General features: G+C 57.3%; 1 protein-coding gene across 1 annotated transcript in view; it reads left to right on the top strand.

Annotated features, from left to right (window-relative positions):
* Positions 1-16,391, top strand: part of CACNA1A (calcium voltage-gated channel subunit alpha1 A) — a 217,633-nt gene extending 201,242 nt beyond the window's left edge. The window contains 8 exon segments of the mRNA XM_058525574.1: positions 8,480-8,587; positions 8,704-8,804; positions 9,989-10,098; positions 10,191-10,329; positions 10,476-10,589; positions 12,877-13,063; positions 13,372-13,616; positions 15,035-16,391. Of these exon segments, the coding sequence (XP_058381557.1) occupies positions 8,480-8,587; positions 8,704-8,804; positions 9,989-10,098; positions 10,191-10,329; positions 10,476-10,589; positions 12,877-13,063; positions 13,372-13,616; positions 15,035-15,607 (1,577 nt within the window). The 3' untranslated portion in view covers positions 15,608-16,391.
* Positions 16,392-17,164: the final 773 nt, after the last annotated feature.

The following is a 17,164-nucleotide window of genomic DNA, read 5'->3' on the forward strand; positions in this document are numbered from 1 at the left end:
CATATAAATGCATCTCTGCACGCCTTGTGCCCACCCCCCAACCCCCTTGCCCCTGGTAACCACCAAACAGTTCTCTCTGTCCATGTGTTAGTTTATCTTCCACTTATGTGTGAAATAATGCAGTGTTTGTCTTTCTCTCCTGGCTTATTTCGCTTACCATAATACCCTCCAGGTCCATCCATGTTGTTGCAAATGGGATGATTTTGTCTTTTTTTATGGCTGAGTAGTATTCCGTTGTATGTATATACATATACATACTATATGTATATACATATACATGTATATACATATATACATATACCACATTTTCTTTTTCCAGTCATCAGTCGAGGGACACTTAGGTTGCTTCCACTTCTTGGCTATAGTGAATAATACTGCAATGAACACAGGGGTGCATAAGCCTCTTTGGATTGTTGATTTGAGGTTCATTGGGTAGATACCCAGTAGTGGGATAGCTGGATCATGAGGTATTTCCATCTTTAATTTTTTGAGGAATCTCCATACCATTTTCCATAGAGGCTACACCAGTTTGCATTCCTACCAGCAGTGAATTCGGGTTCCCGTTTCTCCACAACCTCTCCAACATTTGTTTTTTGTCTTGGTGATTATAGCCATTCTAATGGGTGTAAGGTGATATCTTAGTGTAGTTTTGATTTGCATTTCCCTGATGATTAGTGATGTTGAGCATCTTTTCATGTGCCTATTGGTCATCTGTATATTTTCCTTGGAAAAGTGTCTGTTCATATCCTCTGCCCATTTTTTGATCAGGTTGTTTGTTTTTCTGTTGTTCAGCTGTGTGAGTTCTTTATATATTATGGAGATTAACCTCTTGTCAGATATATGATTTGCAAATATTTTCTCCCAGCTGGTGGGTTATCTTTTCATTTTGATCCTGGTTACATTTGCCTTGTAGAAGCTCTTTAGTCTGATAAAGTCCCACTTGTTTGTTTTTTCTTTTGTTTCCCTTGTCTGAGTAGACATGGATTTGAAAAGATCCCTCTGTGACTGATGTCAGAGAGTGTACTGCCTATGTTTTCTTCCAGGAGTTTTATAGCTTCAGGTCTTACCTTCAAGTCTTTGATCCATTTTGAGTTAATTTTTGTGTATGGTGAAAGATAATGGTCTACTTTCATTCTTTCGCATGTGGCTGTCCAGTTTTCCCAGCACCATTTATTGAAGAGACTTTCCTTTCTCCATTGTATGTTCTTAGCTCCTTTGTCGAAGATTAGCTGTCCGTAGATGTGTGGTTTTATTTCTGGGCTTTCAATTCTGCTCCATTGATCTGTGTGTCTGTTTCTGTACCAGTACCATGCTGTTTTGATTACTATTGCTTTGTAGTATGTTTTGAAGTCAGGGATTGTGATGCCTCCAGCTTTGTTCTTTTTTCTCAGGATTGCTTTAGCTATTTGGGGTCTTGTTGCCCCCTATGAATCTTAGTATTCTTGGTTGTATTTCAGTGAAGAATGTCCTTGGGATTCTGATTGGGATTGCATTGAACCTGTAGATTGCTTTAGGTAGTATGGACATTTTAACTATGTTTGTTCTTCCAATCCATGTGCATGGGATGTTTTTCCATTTCTTTATGTCATCATCGATTTCTTTCAGTAATGTCTTATAGTTTTTGTTGTATAGGTCTTTCACCTCCTTGGTTAAATTTATTCCTAGATATTTTATTCTTTTTGTTGCGATTGTAAATGGGATTGTAATCTTGAGTTCTCTTTCTGTTAGTTATTAGCATATAGAAATGCAACTGATTTTTGTAAGTTGATTTTGTACCCTGAAACTTTGCTGTAGTTGTTGATTATTTCTAATAGTTTTCTGATTGATTCTTTAGGGTTTTCTATATATAAAATCATGTTGCCTGCAAACAGCAAGAGTTTCACTTCTTCATTGCCTATTTGGACTCCTTTTATTCCTTTTTCTTGCCTAATTGCTCTGGTCAAAACCTGCAGTACTATGTTGAATAGGAGTGGTGAGGGTGGGCACCCTTGTCTTGTTCCTGTTCTCAGAGGAACGGCTGTCAGTTTTTTCCCGTTGAGTATGATGCTGGCTGTGGGTTTGTCATATATGGCCTCTATTATGTTGAGGTACTTTCCTTCTATCCCCATTTTGTTGAGAGTTTTTATCATAGATGGATGTTGGATCTTGTCAAATGCCTTCTCTGCATCTATTGAGATATGGTTTTTGTTCCTCATTTTAGTAATGTGGTGTATCACATTGATTGATTTGCAGGTGTTGAACCATCCCTGTGTCCCAGGTATAAATCCCACTTGATCATGGTGTATGATCTTTTTAATGTATTTCTGTATTCGGTTTGCCAATATTTTGTTGAGGATTTTTGCATCTATGTTCATCAGCAGTATTGGCCTGTAATTTTCCTTGTTTGTATTGTCTTTGTCTGGCTTTGGTGTCAGGCTGATGTTGGCTCATAGAATGTGTTAGAAAGTGTTCCATCTTCGTCTGTTTTGGGGGTAGTTTGAGAAGGTTAGGTATTAAGTTTTCTTTGAATGCTTGGTGAAATTCTCCAGAGAAGCCATCTGGTCCTGGACTTTTATTTTTTGGGAGGTTTTCGATTACTGTTTCAATCTCTTTACTTTTAATTGGTCTATTCAGATTCTCTATTTCTTCTTGATTCAGCTTTGGAAGGTTGTATGAGTCTAAGAATTTATCCATTTATTCTAGATTGTCCAATTTGTTGGCATACAGTTTTTCATAGTATTCTCTTATAATCCTTTGTGTTCCTGTGGTATCCATTGTATTTTCTCTGCTTTCATTTCTAATTTTATTGATTTGAGCCTTCTCTCTTTTCGTCTTAGTGATTCTGGCTACAGACTTGTTTCCCAACGTATGGTCTATCCTTGAGAATGTTCCATGAGTGCTTGAGAAGAATGTGTAATCTGCTGTGTTTGGATGGAGTGCTCTGTATATATCTATTAAGTTCATCTCGTCTAGTTTTTCATTTAAGTCCGCTATTTCCTTGTTGACTTTCTGTCTGGATGATCTATCCATTGATCTAAGTGGGCTATAACTTTATTTTTACATTCAGAATTTGTCCCATGTCTTCTTTCCTTCCTAATACTTTAGGACAAATTTATCTTTCTTAACAAAATAAACAAAAATATTTCCATTCCTTGAATATTCTTTACTGAAAACATACATCTTACTTTCCTTGAATACAAAGATGTTTTCCTTATTAATTTTTAGTATCTTTAATCACATATATTGGTTAGAATTCTTAACCCTTACAAACTTTAATTTTTAGTGAAAACTAAGAAGTAAGCAATTATAAACTGTCTTTTACATTAGCATTCTGTGGCTTGGCAAATTTATAAACACCTTTTATAATTTCTAGAAACATGCTACTTCATAGTACAATCTTTTAATAAAATACAAGACATGTTTAATAATAGGCCCAAACATCTTTTAGTTTTAGTTTCTCTGTGATGAGAAGCCAAAAGTAGATAAACCTATGTTTAGTAATTAATATCTAACATTTTATATCTTATATGGAAATAGCCTAGATACTCAATAATTTTATCATTTAACTTAATTGAACAAAACTCTAAGGTTTTAACTTAGCAAAACATTTTAAAGTTATTTTACGTACATACACCATAACACATAATTATTGTTAAAAAGTTCACCCCAAATTTTTATCTTTTCACATCTATTTAGTTTACTTGTTCCCAATAATTGTTTAGATTGCCCATAAAACTTCATGAGACATTAGACAAAATTAGCTGTCATTTTATTATTTATGTCCCCCGGGCACAGCTGAGCCAGGCTCTGGGGTTAAGCAAGGTCAGCTGAGCGCTTGGGGATGACAGGTATAACAGTGGTGACAACGGCAGCCGTTATAGCAGACTGAGAGCGTTAACACACTTTATTTTCAACAGCTTGATTTACTTTCTAAACACACCGAGTTTCTTTCCCACAAGTGTGGGGCACCACGGGAGGATGGGTTACCCTCAGCCGTTCTTCAGATCCTCCAACGATTGTGCGGCCATTCTTAGCTGGAGACCTGGGGAGAGGGCAGGTCCCTCTGCTTGTCTCTCTCAGTCCTTTGTGTGTCTGTCCCTCTCTCTTCTGTCTGTCTGTCTCTCCCTCCCACCCACTCCTCTGTTCTCTCCACTCAGAAGAATCTTGTTCTTGTCTGGGGAAAATCCTTCTCTCTTCGTGTTTCTTTTTCTTCTAGACATTGTGTCTGGACCCCAAAGCCTCCCCCGAGGAACTCAGGCTGTGTCCCTCATGCCCCCTGCCCTCCTGCTCCCCCCGTCCAGGGGATGAGGGCAGAGCCAGCTGCCTGCCAGAACAAACGCAAACCCGGTTTGCACATCCGAATCCCCAGCCCCATGCTGACATTCTGAGTTCTGCTGAGAGCTTACAGGGAGAGCTTCGTAAACACTGTGCCCTGCGTGCTCACAGCCCTGGACCTAGTGAGGGGCAGCGCGAGAGGAGACAAGCCCAGAGCCGAGTAGGACCAGACATCCCCGTGCCTGCCGGGCGTTCCCCATGACCGTGTGGTCCTCGGCCCTGGCACTGGTGCACAGAGACCTCAGCTTCCCAAAACAGGAATGCCTTATGCCATTGTCTTAGAAAGGGCCAAAATCAGGGCCAATACCCCCCAGGGCTGGCCAAGAGTCTCAGGACTGCGTGTGGCTGACCAGCCAGAGGCCACTGTCTCATCCATTTATTCCCCGAAACACCAGGTTCTGTGTGAAGGTCGGGTCTGCAATGGCCCAGAAGGTTCCAGAGTGGGCCTCATGGGAGCTGAAGGGCTTTGACCTGCCTGTGCCAAAGAGGGTGGCTTCCTGGTGCGTTGTCACCAGCCTGAGACTGGTGGCCATGTTGGCCCCACCTCATTAAATGAGAGCATTTATTGAGCGCCTGCTGTGTGCCGAGCTCTGTCCTCTGCATGTGGGATGCAGGAGCCTCCGGCCCTCATGGGGCTGTGGGCAGACAGGCAACAAGCAATAACTACGACAAATAAGCAGCACGTGGAACGCGCCCGAAGGCGAGAAGGGCTGTGGGAAAGATCGAGCGGGGTCGGGGGCTCGAGTCCCGGTCGGAGGTGGACCCCACGTCAGCGGTTCTCAACCAGGGTAGTCCTGCCTCCAGGGGACAGTGGCAGGGTCTGCAGACATGTTTGGTTGTCACAATTGGGAGGGGGCTGGTGCTGGTGGCATCTGGCATGTAGCGGCCGGGGATGCTGCTCAGTGTCCTGCAGAGGACAGGACTGACCCCGAGACAGAGACAGATGACCAAAGGCTCTCAGAAGGAGATGGGGGAGGGGAGGGCCCTCGGGCCACAAACTCTGGGAGGCGACCGGTTTGTGGGCAACTGTTATCCATGTACAGGGGGACCTCCTGTCCCTGGGAGCCCCAGTGTTACTGATTCTGCACCTGGAGGAGGAATAAACCTGGGGTCAGCCTGGACTGAACCCCATGACCCCCGCTGAGGGCCACCTTGAAATCCTCCAAGGATTTTCCCTTTGTTTTAAATATGAATGACAATCCAGAATGCGAGGCTTCCCAGTGAATTGAAGCTGAAAAAGGCTAAGATCGTGGTTCTCAACCGGGCAATTTTGTCCCCCAGGGGACATTTGGCAATGTCTGGGCACAGTTTTGGTTGTCAGGACTTGGGGAAGGGACGCTGCTCCCCATCCTAAGTGCACAAGACGCCCCACAACCAGGAGTGGTGTGGCCCCGAGTGCCAGCGGTGCTGACTGGAGAAACCTCCCAGGCTCCCTCACCTGGCTCAGGCGCCGAGAGCGGCTGTCTTAGTCTGCCCTGGCCGCCATGACGACATACCACGGCCTGGGCAGCTGAAACCACAGACTCTCATTTTCTCGCACTTCTGGAGGCTGGAAGTCCGGGATCGAGGTGTCGGCAGGTTTGCTGTCCTCTCCTGGCCTTGCAGATGGCCGCCTTCTTGCTGTGTGCTCACCCGGCCTTTCTCTGCACACACCCCTGGGTCTCTCTCTTCTCATGAGGACACCAGTCCTATTGGATTAGGGGCCACCCTTACGACTGCTTGTAACTTTAGTCACGTCCTTACAGGCGCCATCTCCAAATGCAGTCACAGTGGGGGCTGGGGCTTCAACCTAAATTTGGGGGACACAATTCAGTCCACAACAGCAAGTGTCTTCCTTTTCTCCATGAGAAACAGGGAACATATAAGCTATAAGGAGGAAGTGACTTAACAGGACATGTCACGTCCCCTTCTTTCCCTTCCCGAGTCTCTGAGAGGGAGCCGCAGAGACCCCGGGCATCTGGCTTAGCTGCAGTGGAGGGCAGACTTAGCTGTTAATTCCAACCGCTTCCCGTGAGGAAAGAAAACTTTATAGGTTAGTGTCGAGGGTCTGGAGAGCCCAACAGCACAGGGGGTTTTCCCAAGGGTCTCAGACAATAGTCTTGACCTCCTGACCTGAGCCTAGGCCCCACCCTCCCGCAGCCGGGCCCAGCGACCACAGCCCCCAGCATTGCCAGTGGTGAAAAGAAAGACCAGACCATGGAGCACGATTTCTAGTGGGCGAGATCGGGAACAACAATTATGAGATGATAAGTACAGAGAAGAGAAATAAAGCAGGCGAAAGGCGTAGAAGGTGATGAGGGGGCTGGCTGTTTTAGATAGGGGGCCAGCTAGAAGACCCACATAGATGTTTATAAAAGAACTTCCTCACAGAGGAAGCAGCCTGTGCAAAGGCCCTGGGGCAGGACCGTGACTGGCGGGTTTGAGGAACAGTGAGGAGGTCGGTGTGGTGGGAACAGAGTGAGTGAGGGGGGTTGCAGAGGAGACGAGGGCAGATGGGGCAGGGCCTTGTGGACTTGGGCGATGGGACTGGGTGAGGTGGAGCCCTGGAGCGCTCTGAACAGAGGAGGCTGGTGACTGACTTGGCTGCACACAGGCGCCCTCTGGCAGCTGTAGGGGGACAGGGAGAGCTGGGCAGAGGCAACTGCGCTGGTCCGGGCAATTCAGTCCCCATCGCCTCGATAGCTTCACTCCAGAACTGGATCTGAGCTCTACCTGTGCATTAACATTTACAGGCCTTTCTGGAGGATTTTTCCCAAATAGAGACGGCTGTCTCCAGACCCACATGGGGAAGGAGTGAATGCTCTGTGGGGGCCCTGGCAGATGTCTGTGCTCTGACTCACACCTGCTGAGAAGGAGAAGCTAGGCAGGGGTGCCCGAGGCAGCCCGAGGCTGGACCATTGGGGGCAGGAGGGGCAGGGAGGGCAGACACTGGGCGAGGAGAGGCCGACGGGGAGGGAGGCAAAGCAGATGTCAGGGCTGCCCGGGCGGGGAGGCTCCTCAGCCGGCGTGCCCCAGTGGGTGGTTGTTAGAACCCTGAAATCCTTCCCCACTGGCTGGCGGCAGGCCCCTGCCCTTCCCCCAGGTCTCTGGGACCTTCCCCCACAACCCGGCCACCACAGGGTCAGCATTGGCCCGGCAGGAGCCCTCGGGCCCTTGCTCTGTCTCCGTCATCAATATCCCTTCCGTACCTGCTGGTGAGTGTCTGGAACGGTGCCCCTGTGCCCGGGGCGGGGCTCTGAAACAGAAGTAGGAGCAGGGGCCAGGCTGGCGTGTCGTCAGGATGGATGGGAAGGTGCTGCTGTAACAAACAGCCCCGAAGTCTCCAACCGATCCAGGCTGGTGCCCACTCCCGTCACGTGGGAACTTCCTGGGCTGGCAGGGGTCTGCTCATCGGTCACTTAGAGCCCAGGCCTGAGGGAGCAGCACTGTCCTGATGTCACCAGCCACCATGACAGGGAAAGAGAACTCGGAGGGTCCCCCACTGGCCATTAAGTGCCCTGACCCCAAAGTGGCCTGTCACTCTGCTCACACTTTGTTGACAAGAGCTCATCACAGGAGCCAACCGCAGGGGTCGGGGGCCATGCTCCGGCGCATTCAGGCAGGAGGGACCCCTGAGGCTTAAAGACCAGCATGGCTGGGGGGAGGGACCAGGGATCGGCTCTGCGAAGGTCACATCCGTGGGAGGGGAGAAGTCTCCTGTCTCAGGGCTGCTGCAGGTCTCCCGGCCTCACTGGGGTCAGCCTGGCCCGCCTGGGGCCAGTGGCTGCTGTAGCAACGATCCTACGGCAGACGCTGCCTAAGGCCGCACGGACTATAACCGCTCGGTGATCATGAACCACCCAGTGAGGCAGGGACCACTGGTCTCATCCCCACTGCAGATGGGGAAACTGAGGCACAGAGAGCCTCTCAGTTGGGAAGTGGGAGCCAGGCTGGGACCCGGGCCATCTGGCCCCTCTCGATGCTGGACTGTCCCCCACGCGGCCGCCTCACGGCCCGGCCCTGCCGAGGACCAGAGCCCACGGGTCACTCCGCGGCCAGGCCCCGGGCGGGGCGAGCCGTGAGGAGCCGGCTCCAGAGCGCTGGGTCGCAGGCGCGCAGGCTGAGCGGCGGCCCCGAGGCCGAGGCGCAGGCGGGCGGTCAGGGCGTGTCTGTGCCCACGCTGCAGGCGGAGCCGACAAGCAGCAGATGGACGCCGAGCTGCGCAAGGAGATGATGGCCATCTGGCCCAACCTGTCCCAGAAGACGCTGGACCTGCTGGTCACCCCGCACAAGTGTAAGCGCCGGGCCTGACCCGTGGGGCGGAGGGCGCGGGGCCGGGGGCGGGCGCGGGGCGGGGCGGGGGGATCGGGGCGCGGACCTCGCCCACCGTGAGCTCGCCCTGCGCCCCAGCCACAGACCTGACGGTGGGGAAGATCTACGCGGCCATGATGATCATGGAGTACTACCGGCAGAGCAAGGCCAAGAAGCTGCAGGCCATGCGCGACGAGCAGGTACAGCCGGGCCGGCGGCCGCCACTGGGGACACCGGGCTGGGAGACCCCCGCCAGGACCCACCGGGACAGGGCGTGTGGCCAGGCCCCGGGGCCGGCCACCGAAAAGTGGGGCCTGCCGAGGAGACGTAGCCCGGATTAACTCATCTGCTCCACCAACACGGACCGGGCACGTGCTGTGTCCCGGGAGCTCTTCTCAGCCCTGGGGGTGCAGCTGTGGGCGAGACAGCGGGGACGTGCCGACAATAATAAATGACTGACTAGCATGGCAGAAAATAGTAAGTGCCCCAGGGAGAGGGGTGTAATCTGGGTAATCAGGGGAGGCCTCCTTGAGGAGGTGATGTCTGAGCAAAGACTTGAAGGAAGAGGAGGGGGAGTGGGCCAAGCAGATACCTGGGGGAAGAGTGCTTGGGCAGAGGGAACAGCCAGTGCAAAGGCCCTGAGGCCGGACCATGAGTTTGAATTAGGGGAACAGCAAGGAGGTCAGTGTGGCAGAACACAGTGAACAAGGGAGGAGACAACGGTGGGGAGGTGATGGGGCAGATTATGCGGGGCCCTGGGGGCCACGGGGAGAAGTTTGACTTTGCTGTGAGTGAGGTAGGAGCCATGGCCCCTGTAAGTAGAGAAGGGAAGGGAGGTCACTCCGGTGTTCATGGGCATCCTCTGGTGGCCGTGGGGGGTAAGGCCCGGGAGGAGGCAAATGTGCTGGTCCAGGGAGATGATGGGACCATGGGGGCCGTGGAGGGGCAAGAAGTGATCCAGTTCTGGGTGGATTTAGAAGGAAGGGTCTAGCGGACTGGCTGATGGAGCAGACTTGAGTGTGCGCGTGTGTGCGTGTGTGCGTACACGTGTGTGTGCACGTCTATGTGTGTGCGCGTATGTGCGTGCATGTGTACGTGTGCATGTGTGCGTGTGTGCGTGCGTGTGCGCGTCTATGCATGTGTATGTGTGTGTGCATGTGTGTGCGCGTGCATGTGTCTGTGCACGCGCGCTTGTGTGTGTGTGCTGGGGGCCATAAGAACGCCTTCTGGGATTTCACGGTGCAGGAAGGTGCTGGGTGTGCCCGGCGCAGCCTCCTGCGGCCCCACTCAGCTGCAGCCTGGGCAGAGCCCGGGCCTGGGGCACCCTCCCCCACATGCCCCCGCCTCCGCCCCACCTGTGCACACACTGCTGTCCCCTCTCCAGAACCGGACTCCACTCATGTTCCAGCGCATGGAGCCCCCGTCTCCAACGCAGGAGGGGGGGCCCGGCCCGAACGCCCTCCCCTCCACCCAGCTGGACCCGGGAGGAAGCCTGTGAGTGTCCTCTGGCCGGGAGGCAGGGATGGGGGGCAGGGGGCGCCATTCCCAGGTGCCCACCACCATTCTGCCCTCTGTGCCCCACGCAGTATGGGTTATGAAAGTGGCATCAAGGAGAGCCCGTCCTGGGTGACCCAGAGAGCCCAGGAGATGTTCCAGAAGACGGGCACGTGGAGCCCTGAGCGGGGGCCCCCCACCGACATGCCCAACAGCCAGCCCAACTCTCAGGTGCGTCTGCCCCCCACGGCCCCCACGGCCCCCACGGCCCCCAGGAGGGCGGGGTCTGGGCCCCCACTGCAGCTCCGCACACCCCAGGCCACCGGGGTCCACGCGTCTGGCCCAGGACTCACCGGGCCTCGCCGTCCGCCCCGCAGTCTGTGGAGATGCGAGAGATGGGCAGAGACGGCTACTCGGACAGCGAGCACTACCTCCCCATGGAAGGCCAGGCCCGCGCCGCCTCCATGCCCCGCCTCCCTGCCGAAAACCAGGTGAGGGCTTTCACCCGCCGCCAGCCCGCCCGCCCGGCCTGGGGCCCTGGAGTCCCCTCCCCATGAGGCCCCACATCTCCCTCCTGCGGACTCAGGCCTGGGGGCTGCCTGCGCCCTCAGCAGCAGCGTGCGGGCCCCCCGCCCCTCCTGCCACACCTGGAGCATCTGGAGGCCTGGTCCTCTGAGCTCCACTCTGATGGGGGGCGGAGATGGGAGGGGTCCCCTGCGGCAGAGTCCGTGGTCTGTCCACCCTGTTTGGGGGTGCTGAGGTGGGAGGATGTGGAGGACACGTGTGGGGGACAGGGGGTGGGAGGTGATTTGTTAGGCTAGGTGAAAGCTGCAATCAGGAATATACAAACACATGCACACACACACAGGCATGCACACACATACACACACACACACGTGCACGCACACGTGGGTCTGCTCGCAAGAACTGGGCAGGTCCCAGGGCCTGGTAGCAGAGTCTGGGGTGGTGGGCCTGGGGGCAGCTGGGGGTCGTCCTTCTGTCTGGTCTCTGTGGGGGCCGCTGGGAGGAGCAGGTGTGCGCCTGCTGTGTGTCTGTGTGTGGCTGCTTTCCCCAGCTGCAGGGCCCACGGGTTGTGGGGGGATCCCACCACAGAGGGGCCAGAAGCCAGAAGCATGGCTGGCTGGCTGCCCGCCCGGACCGAGGGGCGGGGCAGCGTGTCTGGCTGTGGCGGGCTGCCCGTGTGCTGTGCTGTGGCGTCTGCTCGGGGCGGAAGGCTGTGCTGTGCGTGGCTGGGCCAGGGTCGCCCGGGGGCCTGGCCTCTGGCTGCTGGGAACTCGAGTGAGGGGCACCCAGCCTGCATGTGGCTGCGTAGCCCTATCTCACCCCTAGAATTGAGCTGCTGGGCCCCAGGAGAGGGTTGGGACAAGCCCAGCTGATGGCCACCGCCCCAAAGCTTTGAGTGTCCGCCGAGCCAGGGCTGGGGCATTGCATGAGGCAGAGCCCAGGGCCAGGGGCCTGCGGCCGCGCTGTCCCATCTGTCGGTCCTGTGCCTCTGCCATCTGTGTCTGTGGTGTCTCCTGTCTGTCTCCTCTGTGCCGTGGGAGGACGGCCGGCCGGGCCTGGGGTCACCCACGCCCAGGAACCTTAACCTCCCCCCAACTCTTCAGGGTCCTCTCCCGGACCCTGGTATCTCCTCCATGTACCACCTCTCACTCTCCCCTGGGCTTTTATATTTATTTTCTTCTTTCTGTTTTTCTGTGTGCACCATCCCGTGGGGCTGTGACAGAGGAGAAGGGGCCGGCCACGTGGGAATAACCTCAGTGTATGTACCGTGCCCACCAGCTGGGCTCCGGCCCCCTCTTCCCGCCCACCCCCCCTCGTGGGAGTCCTGTCATCTCTCACCTCCCCCGTGGAGCCCCATCCTCGTGTGTTGTATTCTCTGTGTGACCTGGGGGGCCGCCTGGCCCCGCCCCCCTCCTTTCTCTCCCTCCCCCACCCCCTGTCTTCAGAGCCCCCAAGCCAGGGAGCCATTGTTCCTAAGAAGCCCACCCGGCAGCCCCACCTGGCCCTCTCTTTCTCGGGGCTCGTTCCCCTGACACAGCCCTGCCCCTCTGCTCCTGCAGCCACCTGTCCCTTAAAACTCCTGCCTCGGGCAATGCCACCAGCCGCTCAGCTGGGCCAGGTCCCGGGGGACGTCCGCCCCGTCTCCCTCCTCTCCGGTCCCGGCCGCAAAGAACCACAGGCCCCCTCCTTCTGTGACTTGACCCAGGGGTACGGCACGCGCAGGCTCCCAGGCTACAGGCCAGGGATGACAAGAGCAGGTCACGGGGGGCCTGGAACGCCAGGGGGGCCCCTCAAGGAGCCAGACTCGGGCCGGCAGGAAGGCGCAGCCCAGCCTAGGGTGGGAGGGAGGACAGCGAGCTGGGGTGCCTGGCACCCAGCCCTGAGCCTGCGGGGACTGGGGGGGCCTGACAGCCCGAGAGGCAGAGGCCTCTCTACCCCTGGGGAGCAGGCAGGGCCCAGGGCAGGGGCGTGCTGCCCGGTGCTCCCCAGTGTGCATTCTGGGTGGAGATGCTGTTCCCTCCAACAGGCCTGCCTGTCCCCTGCGTGGACCCCCAGGGCGGGGGCATACCCCCAGGCTGGTCCTGAGACGCAGCAGGGGTGGATCAGACGGGGCCTCCTGGCCAGAACCCAGGATGGACCTGAGAGGGGACAGACTCTGCCCCTGGATGGATGGTCACTGATGGTCGATGGGGCAGGATGGAGCGGGACCGCCAGGTGCCAGCCGCTGACCCCAGCCGCCGGCCTGTCCCCCAGACCATCTCAGACACCAGCCCCATGAAGCGCTCGGCCTCTGTGCTGGGCCCGAAGGCCCGGCGCCTGGACGACTACTCCCTGGAGAGGGTGCCACCTGAGGAGAACCAGCGGCACCACCAGCGGCGTCGCGACCGCGGCCACCGAGCCTCCGAGCGCTCCCTGGGCCGCTACACGGACGTGGACACAGGTGGGCCCCAGGGAGCTGGGACAGAGCGGGGGAGGGAGGAGAAGGCAGAGGGGTAGACACTGAGGGAGAAAGGAGAGGCCTGGACGAGGACCCACCTGGAGGATGGGACGCAGGGGACCGAGCCGGGCCCGCTGCTGCGCGGAGCCTGGGCACTGGACCCCCGATGCCCACCAAGCCCCCCTTGGTCCAAGGGAAGACACCCCTCTCTAGGGCCTGCAGACCCCTTGGTGGCCTCCTGTGTGTACGTCCCCCCCTCCCCTCCCTGATGGCCATCTGTCTGTCTGTCTGTCTGACCCCACCTGGCCCAGGCTTGGGGACGGACCTGAGCATGACCACCCAGTCGGGGGACCTGCCATCCAAGGAGCGGGATCAGGAGCGGGGCCGGCCCAAGGACCGGAAGCATCGGCACCACCATCACCACCACCACCACCCCCTGCCCCCCGACAAGGAGCGCTACGCCCAGGAGCGGCCGGAGCACGGCCGGGCGCGGGCCCGGGACCACCGATGGTCCCGCTCGCCCAGCGAGGGCCGAGAGCACATGGCGCACCGGCAGGTGGGTGCGGCCAGGGGTGCCCGGGACCCAGGCCATGGGGGCCGGAAGAGCGGGGGTGGGGGGGCGGCCCACTCCCACTGTGACCTCTGACCCCGCCCACCACTGGGCTCTGAAGCCAGGGGGCCCGGGCAGGGGTGGACACTGCCCCGCCACTCTGCCCCCACTCTGCCCCCGCCCCAGCCCGCCCCTGCCCGCAGCCGCTTCCTCCTCGCTTGTGGATCACGTTTGAGTTGCCGGCCCGCGGGCCTTACCGCTCCCCCGCCGGCGCCCGCTGCCGTCCGCTTTCCTTTAACCCGGCTTCCGTTTTTGTTTTGATTATGATTTCTGTCCTCTGGACGCCTGTGAGTAATTTTTGAAACTTCTGCTCTTTTAACCCCGAAACTTACAAAACTCCATTTCTCATTTCTCTTTTCACTTTGTTGTGTTGGTTTTTCACTTCCCCCTCCCTCCTTGTCTCTCACCCCCCCTCCTCCCTTCCCTCCTCCCTTTCCTCCCCCTCTCTCCCCTCCTCCTCCCCCTCCTCTCCCTCCTCCCCTCCCTCCTCCTCCCTCCCCTCCCTCCTCCTCCCTCCCTCCCCTCCTCCTCCTCTTCCTCCTCCCTTTCTCCCTTCCCTCCTCCTCCTTCCCCTCCTCCCTTCCCTCCTCCTCCTCCTCCTCCCCTATGCCTCCTCTTCTCCCACCTCCTCTCCTCTCCTTGTGCCTTCTCCTCCCACTCCTTCTCTCCTCCCTTCCCTCCTCCCGTCCCTCCTCCCCCCTCCTCCCTTCCCTCCTCCTCCCCCCTCCTCCCTTTCCCCTCCTCCCCCTCCTCCCTTTCCCCTCCTCCCCCTCCTCCCTTCTCTCTCCTCCTTTCCCTCTTCCTCCCTTCCCTCCTCCTCTCCCTCCTCCCTTTCCTCCTCTTCCCCCTCCTCCCTTCCCCCTCCTCCTTTCCTTCTTCCTCCCTTCCCTCCTCCTCTCCCTCCTCCCTTCCCTCCTCCCCCTCCTCCCTTTCCTCCTCCTCCCCCTCCTCCCTTTCCTCCTCCTCCCCTCCTCTCCTCTCCTCCTCCTCCCTTTCCTCCTCCTTCCTTCCTCCTCTCCTCCTGCCCTCCTTGCCCTCCTCCCTTCCCTCCTCCTCCTCCCTTCCCTCCTCCTCCCCGTCTTCCCCCTCCTCCCTCTCCCTCCTTTCCTTCCCTTCCCCCCTCCTCCCCCTCCTCCTCCTCCTCCCCCTCCTCCCCCTCTCCCTCCTCCCTGTGGCTGTTGCTTTTCTCCTTTTTTTCCATTCAAATGCCCTGTGTCCCCTCCCCGTCCTCCTCCCGGTCCCTCCACTGTCCTCCCTTGGTTTTCCTCTCCCCCCCTCCCGCCCTCTGTGTCTCCTCCCGTCTCCTCCTGGTTGATTTTGTTGTATCTTTTTTTTTGATTTCCTTTGTTTCAATTTTCGTGTAGGGCAGTAGTTCCGTAAGTGGAAGCCCAGCTCCCTCAACGTCTGGTACCAGCACTCCGCGGCGGGGCCGCCGCCAGCTCCCCCAGACCCCCTCCACCCCGCGGCCGCGCGTGTCCTATTCCCCCGTGGTGCGCCGGGCCGGCGGCGCGGGGCCCCCGCAGCAGCAGCAGCAGCCGCCGGCGGCGCGGCCGGGCCGGGCGCCCAGCGGCCCGCGGAGGTTCCCGGGCCCGGCGGCCGAGCCTCTGGCCGGGGAGCGGCCGCCCGCGGGGGTTGCGGGCCGGAGCGAGTCCCCGCGGGCGTGTCGCCACGGCGGCGCGCGGCCCCTCGGCTACTACCGGGGCTCCGACCACGACGAGCCCGAGGCCCCGGGCGGCGGGGACGCGCCCCCCGCGCGCCGCGCCTGCTCGCCCAGGACTCCCCGGGCCGCGCGCCCCGCGTGCGCCTCGCCCTCGCGCCACGGCCGGCGCCTCCCCAACGGCTACTACGCGGCGCACGGGCCGGCCAGGCGCGCGCCAGGGCCCCGGAGAGGCCTGCACGGCGCCTGCAGCGAGACCGACGACGACGACTGGTGCTAAGCCCGGGCGAGGTGGCGCCCCCGCCCGGCCCCCGCGCCCCGCTGCCGCGCCCCGGAAGAGCGCGCGCCGGAGGCCCCGAAGGATCTGCGGGGAGTCCGCGGGGCCGGGGCGCACCGCTGTCCGGCAGAGACCCTCCGCCAGGCCGGGACGGGCCGCTCCTGGGCGGTGACCGCGCGCCAGCCGGCCCCGACCCCCCGCCGCGGGACCCTCGGGGGCAGACAAACCACACAGCCAAGGGATTCGAATTAACTCAGCCATTTTTGGAGAACCTTGGGGAAAACGGAAATTTAAAAAAAACAAACATTTTTAAAAGAAAAACGGGGAGAAAAAAACGCTTCTATTGATGAGTTTTATCATCTCAATCGAGTCTTTCCTTCCCCTGGTGAAGGTGAGCTGGTGGCCCTCGTGTGGCCGAGGAGCGGCGGCGCGTCGGAAGCCCAGCGTCGCGCGCAGACCTCACCAGACACTCACCCCACACACGTTCTCAGACACGAGAGTGCTTGCTGGTTACACCAAACCCTACTATTACTGCCTGCAGAAATCAACTTAAACAAATCAACAGTTTTAAAAAGGACAAAAAAATGAATGATTGAGAAAAGAAGCAATTTTTTCTGACGTTTGGTCCTGCTTGAAATAACAAAAGAAAAAGAGAAAAAACCACCACCGATTTCCTTTGCTTCTTTTTTCCTTTTTCCTACCTTGTTTGAAAACTGTGGGCTTGGGACTGTGAATTATTGCATGACATTCAAAAAGAAAAAAAAAATTAAAAAAGTGAATCAAAGGGCTTTTGGATCGGACTGGTCTTTCTCCCTCTGCAGAGTGCTCCCCAGGCTCCTTGGGGGGAACCGTGGAAGGAGGCACTGTGAAATTGTTTGCAAGTGGCTCAGAATGAGAAGGCTGTGGCTCTCCAGTCACCCGCTCTTTGCAGTGTCTGGGTGATGTTCCGGACCCAGCAGAGAACAGGCAGACAAGCCCCGCCCCTCCCAGAGCTTAGTGGCCAGAGCTCCAGGGATCCTGGCTGCCTTAGCAGACCCCTGGAACACCAAGGCCAAAGACACTAACCAGGTCTTTGCCAGCTGTCCTGGCTGGGGGTGGGGCAGTGCACCTCGCCGTCGCCCCATGCGTCCCCCACAGCCCCCCGTGTCTCCCACAGTCTGCTTGCTGCTGCTTCTGCGGGCCAGGTTCTACCTAGAAGCAGCTGCCCTGGACCGTGAACCATCCTGGACCATACACCATCCTGGATGATCAGGCCAATGAGACCCCAGGGAGCTCTGTGAAGCCCCAAACATTTGGAAAACTCCTAGTGGAAACGCCCTGCAGATACCCAGGAAATCAAGCTCACCCTACCCCAGCCCACCAGCCCCCAAGAAGCTGCTTCTGAGGGGCTCCACCCCAAGCTGGGTCCATTGCACAGACTTTCCTGAGATGCCCCTAAATTACCCGCAGCCCGTGGGGAGTCCTAGAGGTCAGAGGTCAGAGCGGTCCAAGGGTGGCAGCGAGGGCCATGGCCAGCTGAAGGGGAAGGCAGCCTGTCAGAGGTACAGGTGAGGGCCGGGT

This window comes from Diceros bicornis, chromosome 30, assembly GCF_020826845.1.
Source record: "Diceros bicornis minor isolate mBicDic1 chromosome 30, mDicBic1.mat.cur, whole genome shotgun sequence".
NCBI classification, from domain to species: Eukaryota; Metazoa; Chordata; class Mammalia; order Perissodactyla; family Rhinocerotidae; genus Diceros; species Diceros bicornis.